The 7,537-nt window shown below is 44.3% G+C and overlaps 1 protein-coding gene across 1 annotated transcript in view; it reads right to left on the bottom strand.

Moving 5' to 3' along the window:
- Nucleotides 1-3,542: 3,542 nt before the first annotated feature.
- BLVRA (biliverdin reductase A) overlaps nt 3,543-7,537 on the bottom strand; it is a 37,253-nt gene continuing 33,258 nt past the window's right edge. The window contains exon 8 of the mRNA XM_044245677.1: nt 3,543-3,889. Coding sequence (XP_044101612.1) covers nt 3,631-3,889 — 259 coding nt within the window. The 3' untranslated portion in view covers nt 3,543-3,630. The remainder of the gene's footprint in view (nt 3,890-7,537) is intronic.

Raw genomic sequence — 7,537 nt, 5'->3', positions numbered from 1 at the left:
ATTTTGAGTATCAAGGAGTTAGTTGCCTTGGGCCTCTTATTCCCCTCTTCCCATTAAATTCCTGTTAATTACTTTTGCAGAGAGATGTGTCTATTTTTTCTTTTCCTTTCTACCCATCAACCTAGGTCCCCGAGGCTTTCTCTTCTATTACAGTCTCTCCTCCTATCCCCCTCCATCTGCAACATCAACATTATTAACAGACTGGCTTAGCACAGACTTTCCCAAAAGAAGCCTCCTCTAGAGGAACTCTAGTGTCATTGACTAAAATGTTTTCTTTTTTTCTTTTTTCTTTTTCCACTTGATTCCTTCAGGCAATGGACCATGGGATTTAAGGGACCAAAAAGGAACATTCCTTTTTCTCCCTTGCAGTTCTGGGGACCAATTCAGTTACAAATGCAGGACAAAGATGTTGTTGGTTTTTTTCCAGTTTTATTAAGATAAAGCTGGTTGGGCAATGTGGCTGGGATCTATAGCCAGAAAAGTTTGCTACTCTGCCCTCTCTTAGAGTAACTTCAGTTTCTTTTAAAGCATCAGGCCACCCCACTGCAGAGGAAGAGCCTACCCCTGTCATCTACCACATGGACAGACAAGACTCAGGGGCACCTAGAGGGTGACTGGGTTTTGCTGACTAATCTCTTTCTCAGCTTTACCACTAAGGCAGATTGCTCCTACCACAGAACTGGGTCAGAAGCAGAGAGGGCTTGAGGGCACTACTGTTATTTTCCTCCTGGAAGACTCCCTAACACTTACAAACACAGTGGGATCAAGTACAGGTACAGTACAAGACCTCCTAGCACATACAAGTACAGTGGAATAAAGGGCTTTTTCTAGTTGGACAGAAAGTCAAATGTGTTCTAAAATCTCAGACCCCAAAGCCCCTTTTTCCCACAAAACCTTCCAAGGAAGTCAAGATATCCTTAAAGCGAAGGAGAAAGCAAAGGTCACCAACTTTTGGGTACTTTATACAAATGGAACAGATGTTTGTGGCTTCTTCAGTGAAACCCTGGAAGAGAGTTAGGCTTGGAGATGTGGGGTGGCGGGGGTGGTGACCGGAGGAAGGAATATTCGGAGTAGAGCCAGGATGGCCCAGTAGCCCCAAAGGAAGACGAAGGCAGTTGTAAACAGCAGAGTACGAAGGACTGCTGATCCCTGACATGGATGGAACTAGAGGGTATTATGCCAAACAAAATGTGTCGGAGAAAGCCAAGTACCATATTTCACTTATATGTGGAATGTGAGAAACAAAACAGATAAACATAGGGGAAGGGAAGGAAAAAGAAAATAAGATTAAAATAGAGAGGGAGGCAAACCTTAAGAGACTTTTAAATATAAGGAACAAATTGAGGGTTGCTGGAGGGGAGGTGGTGGGCAAATGGACAAAATGGGTGACGGGCATTAAGGAGGGCCCTTGATGTGATGAGCACTGGGTGTTAGATGCAACCACTAAATTCTACCCCTGAAACTATAATACAGTATATGTTAACTAAGTTGAATTTAAATAAAAAAAAATTTTTTTAAGGGACTGCTGCACCATTTCTCTGGTGTTCTCCTCTCTCCCCTCCCTTCTCCTTCTGCCATCCTTGCCAATTCGTAACACTGATGGTTGTTTCCATTTTCAATCTCTTGACCATGCATGAAATGAGCTTGAGATGAGTCGTCATCAACTGGTAACCACATATCCCATGACAAAGACTATGAGCAAACTTCCGTCAGGCTTCTCTGAACTCTCTTTTCAACGAGGCCTTGACCTTTGGACTTCCGTGTTGGTCTCTGTAGTGCCTAATTTAGCAGAAATCCTACTAAGTCAGTTCTGTAAGAATCCCTACCCTCAGCATCTGATCAAATTCCTCATCGTCTTCCCCTGCAATCTGATCATGCTGGCCTGTCTTTAGCAAGAGCTTTATCAAGCTCGTTTAGACAGAATCCCCCCACCCCTGATGTTTCCTCTTAGTAATTTTCCATCCTGACCCCCACCCTGCCCCTTGGCTAGAAATCCCCCACTTGCCCATGTTGTATTCGGAATTGAGCCTGGTTCTGTACTGGGGTCTGTTTTCTGCTACTGCAGGAGTCTTGAATAAACCGGCTTGTACCACTTTCCCGTAAGCTCTGGTTTTGACACCCATCCCCACCTCTAGTATCAAATATGGCCAACATTTTTGAAGCAGCAGAGTTATCAGGCCCAAATGGGAGTTGCTATTGCACTACATTTTAATCATATTTGATGTTTGCCTCATGCTAGATGCTATATAGCACACAAAAATAGATATAGTATTTCCTGGCCTCAAGGAATATTTGAAGTGAATAATAAAACAAGAGAACTAATTGGCCAATATTCCTCAAATTGTTTTACATGGCAAAGAAAGGAATATCATAAAGGATTTTTTGGTTTTTTACATTTAAATTAATATATCTGTCTGCTTTATCTTATGGTATATGGTGTAGAATAATGGAGATCGAGGTAGAAAATCAATGACTGCCTAGCTCTGGAACCGGTCAAACCTCACAATGGGGTGGTAGTAGGCAAAAAGCAAGAGGGAGACACTTAAAAAGGCAAGAAATCTAACACAAGCTTTGAAGGAAATGCAACAGGACCACCACTGAAGGAAAAGGCAGCTCCTTGGGAATCAGCTCTGCCTCAAGGTCAGCAGTCTCGCAACAGGAGCAATGAGTGTAGACAAGCCAAGGACTGCAAATATGAACACGTTTGTTGGGTCTCTACTGGCTGCCTCCTCCTTGGTCTCAACTTCATTTCCTCCTGGCAGCCTTCTGAGTGCTTTACCTACATTGGAAAACTGACCCACCACTCGCCTTTTAAACAGTACTCTTCAGCGCCTCTGCACAAGACCCCAGCTCCTTCCACTGGCTTACCAGGATCCCATGATCAGATTGACCCCTCTGGACTTCCTCCTCCAGACACGATGCTCCGGCAACACTGCTCCAGGGACTCACCAGGCCGCCTCTCATATCCTTTACTTTGCTTGGGTCAGTCCTCTGCCGGAAAAGCCCTCCTATGCGTAACCTAGTTGTCAAGATCGATTTGGAGGCTTTCCTTGAACCTTCCTGCAGATGACGGGGGGCGTATCTCCTTTCCTGGACCCATGACTTTACAGTGACTGGTTGGCATGACTTGTTTCCTTTTGACACTGTGAGTTATCAAGGGCAGCGTCTAGCTCTTACTCATTTTCAGGATCCCCAGCACCTACCTTACTGACCCAGTGAAAGTTTGTTGGGGGAAATAAAATCCCTTCAAGCAGGGAGGCTCCAACACACTCCTCTGCAGTGGTTTCCAGGCATGAGTGGGGTTGAAAGGCTGGTTCTGCTTTTCCCTGTCTGGGTGACTTCAGACAAGGTTTTCCAAGGTACTACTGAAAACAAACCTGGCCACACCCATCTGGCAGGGCCGTTGGGAAGAGTGAATGAAATTAGGTGAAGCATTTAGCCCAGTTTGACCAAGCATGGTTCCTTCTTCACCCCTCCAACACGTGCCCCCAACTTGCAAATCTCACTCCCAACACAGCTCGGGACAGTAAATAAAAAGCCTGTTTACCCAAGACACGTTTAATTGTGAGACTCGAGATGAAGGACAGCTCTTTGTAAAGAGGAAACTGTGGTCCCGCGTGTGTCCTTGGCTCACTTCTTGGAGGAGCAGTGCTTCTGGATTTCTTCCGCGAGCCAGAGGCAGTGCAGGATGCGCTTCTGCTCGGCCGCCAGCTCCTTTTCAGAGAACTGGCCCAAGAGTTTCTGGACAAATATATTTTGATCTTTCAGAAAAATATTCTTATTGACTCCGACATTCGGCATATTCTCCAGAGACCCAGATTTAAAATGGAAGCTCAAGTGTCGGTTTCGTTTTAGACCAGGCCCTTTCTCCTCGATCCAGGTGAGTGGACTGTGAAGAAAAAAGAATCACAAACGTCAGGCCACAAGGGAGAGCCAGCAGATGCTCGCGGGCACCTGAGGCCCTGGTGACAGGCTTTCATTTTGCTCCCATCTACCCGGGAGCTGCTGCTCGACGGAGTGGCCCCAGGGGCATCTGGACCTCCACCGGCCTCCCCAAGGCCTCGGGCGATTGTTCCCAACTTTGCTGCCCAATGTCCTCCGCTGAATTTTGCCACCAGGCAAGGGAATTCATTCAGTGATTTCTGTGTGAACATCACTTTGACTTTTCCTTTTGTGACTGGCTTATCCGTAACTCTTTAAGACAGTGTTTAACTCCAGTTAGTTAATAGACAGTATTAGATTAGCTTCCGTGTACAATATAGTGATTCAACAATTCCGCACATCACCCCGTGCCCATCACAGGTGCGCGCCTTCATCCCCATCACCTGTTTCATCCATCCCCCGCCCACCCTTTCACTCTCTCTCCCTTCCTTCCTTTCTTTCTCATTTGTCTTTATCCTGAATCTCATACATAAAGGGATCCAGATAAGGGCTACAGGGAATGTATATACCACCTGAGATGGTGTGCAAAACTGTTTTCTCCCTGTGTTTGTGCATTTTAATGGAAAGCAGTGCTTTGGTCACATTCTCAAAGAAGTCTATGAGCCCAGCGCACACTCCAGAAAGCACCTGCCTGCTGACTAACAAAGCACCTGTTTCTGTTTCAAATCTGCCTCCCCCAGCTTCCTGCTACGGTCAGCAGTCACAAAACCCTAAAATCCAAATAGGACAGACTCCACTTCTCCAAAGTCCCTCCTTTCTCTAGGATTATCCTTTCTGTCTTTGTAGTAGATCAAAGCTGTGTTATCTGCTTAATGAAATACAGAGAAATCTCCTAGGTAGGCTCTGACCTAAAGAAGTTCCACTGAATAAAATGACAGTAAAAGACACAAAATCTGCTTTTTAAAAATATATTCTAGGGGCACCTGGGTGGCTCAGTGGGTTAAGCCTCTGCCTTCGGCTCGGGTTATGATCCCAGGGTTCTGGGATCAAGCCCTGCATTGAGCTCTCTGCTCAGCAGGGAGTCTGCTTCCCCCTCTCTCTCTGCCTGCCTCTCTGCCTACTTGTGATCTCTGTCAAATAAATAAACAAAGTTTAAAATATATATATATATATTCTAAAAACAATATGGTACTGATTTAGGGATATTTTGAATGAAAAAAAAATCCACGGTTCTTTCACCTAAATAAAACAATCTTCAATTTGAGATAATCCTTCCAAATCTTTGCCTATATGCAGATGGCATACAAATCATCAAGTGAAAATACTTTTTGATTATGCTGCTTCTACTTGTTTTACAATATATGTATGATCCTATGGTGGTGTTTTGATTATTTTTTCGGCACATCATGCACAACTGATAATATTTTAATACTGCCAAATATTTAAGCCTCTTCAATTTTAAATTAACACGAACGCTCTGCATTCAACATCGTCGCACATATACATGCATATATAGTTTTCCCCTCTTTTTCTTAGAACAAAGTTCTGGGAATGAGATGGCTTGTGGATGACCTCTGGCTACTTCTTTTTGCTTTCCCCTCCCTTTTCTTTTCCTAAAGCAATGAGTCAGGGTGAAGGACAAAGCAATTTTGTTGGACAACTATGCTGACAGTTTTCAGTGTGAACAGGGAAGGTGTTAAATCTTGAGTACACTTCAAGTTCTCTAGCCTTCCCTGTTCACACAGGGAAGATCATGCCTCATCTCCTAATGTGTAGTAACAACCCTGGAAGGACATTTTTTGCAGCTTTAGGAAGCTCTGGCCTGCAGACTGGGACAAGCTTACTTGACAAGGTACGGTCAGCAGCCAAGACCGCATTCACGGGATAAGCCGGCTTCTCTTTGTCACGGGGCACGCTCTACCAAGGGCCACGTAAGCTGAGCAGAAACCCATGTGCTTTGAAGAGCTGCAGGTCAGCCAAGCTTTCTATTCTGACAGTTACTGAAATGATTCACGTATGAATCAATGATAGCCTATAAATCAAAAATTCATATTCAGGTCAGACAGAGAATCTAAGAGACGGAAGTTAAATTAAGGTGTTAAGTTAAAACTAAGGTGTTGAACCTCTCATCTAAAAAATTTGGTTATGGGGCGCCTGGGTGGCTCAGTGGGTTAAGCCGCTGCCTTCGGCTCAGGTCATGATCTCGGGGTCCTCGGATCGAGTCCTGCATCGGGCGCTCTGCTCAGCGGGGAGCCTGCTTCCTCCTCTCTCTCTCTGCCTGCCTCCTCCTCTCTCTCTCTGCCTGCCTCTCTGCCTACTTGTGATCTCTCTCTGTCAAATAAATAAATAAAATCTTAAAAAAAAAATTTGGTTATGCCTCAGACTTTTAAAAATAAATAATTATTACAAACTCTTACAAAAAGTTGGTCTCCCTTTTTAAACATTAGTTTCCATGGCCAGTTTTGTTTGTTTTAACTGAGGTATAGTTGACATTTAACATGATACGAGTTTCAGCCCCCAGCTAGTTCTTGTTTTTTTTTTTTGTTTTTTTTTTAAGAGTTTTATTTATTGATTTGAGAGAGAGAGAGTGTGTGAGCAGGGAGAGGGACAGAGGGAAAGGGAGAAGCAGGTTCCCCACTTAGCAGGGAGCCCAATCCGGGTCTCCATCCCAGGACCCTGGGATCACGACCTAAGCCAAAGGCAGACACTTAACCCACTGATGCCCAGCCCACGGCTAGTTTTAAAAGTACACAGGCTTTAAAACATTTCATAGTGTGATGACAAAAATTAACATTAATGCTGTTTATTTACTGCTTTAAAACTGGATACAAACAAATTAGAGACATTCAAACCATTCTGATCCACCTACAAAAACATCTCATGCCCTTCCATATAACGTGAAGTTTAAGGAAATGCAAAACCTCAGATGTTACCTCCACCGTAATTTCCTAATCAGTGAACATGAATACGGAGCGTATCCCTCTACCTCCACAGTTGTGGTGGTGTGAGATTAAAAGTACAATCCGTGAAGTACAAAGTATTCTACGAAACTAAGAATTTATTATAATACGGCGTTTGCCATCTGCCCCAGGCCCTCACATGATGCTTGCCTCCCTTTGCAATAATGACATCTTGTTCCCTGTCTGACTCCTACTCAGATTTCGAGGCTGAGCAAAGCAACTTTTCCTCTGAGAAGCATCCCCTGACCTCTCCAGGTTCCCCTTTCCTGAGTTCCTGCAGCACCTGTGTGACCTCTAGCTCTTGCTACACATGCTGCGGGGACGCTCAGACCACAGCCACCATTCTAACACTAACAACGTCGGCGTCAGGGCCAGGCCCCACCAGTGTGATTACCCCAAATGCGGCACTTCGAAGCTCTGCCTTCTTTACCTGCATCTATGACCTCTGCCTTTCCCTTCCTTGCCAAGAGGAAACTCCTCAAACGGACACAGATCAAACTTCATTCAGGAACTCAAATACTTTTCTCATTTTGTCAAAACCCACCTGTTTCTCTTATTACCAAGAGACCCAGCTACCTGGAAACACATACAGAAACAATACAAAACACGTGCTGTTTTAAATATTTTACAAAGCCTCAGTGCTTTTCAAGGAAAACTATGAATGTGCTTTTTAAAAAAAAAAAAAAAACTTGGTA

The sequence above is a fragment of the Neovison vison genome, chromosome 4, assembly GCF_020171115.1.
Source record: "Neovison vison isolate M4711 chromosome 4, ASM_NN_V1, whole genome shotgun sequence".
In the NCBI taxonomy this organism is placed as follows: domain Eukaryota; kingdom Metazoa; phylum Chordata; class Mammalia; order Carnivora; family Mustelidae; genus Neogale; species Neogale vison.
The sequence above is the reverse complement of the archived record's forward strand: the minus strand, read 5'-3'. Positions and strand labels throughout refer to the sequence as shown.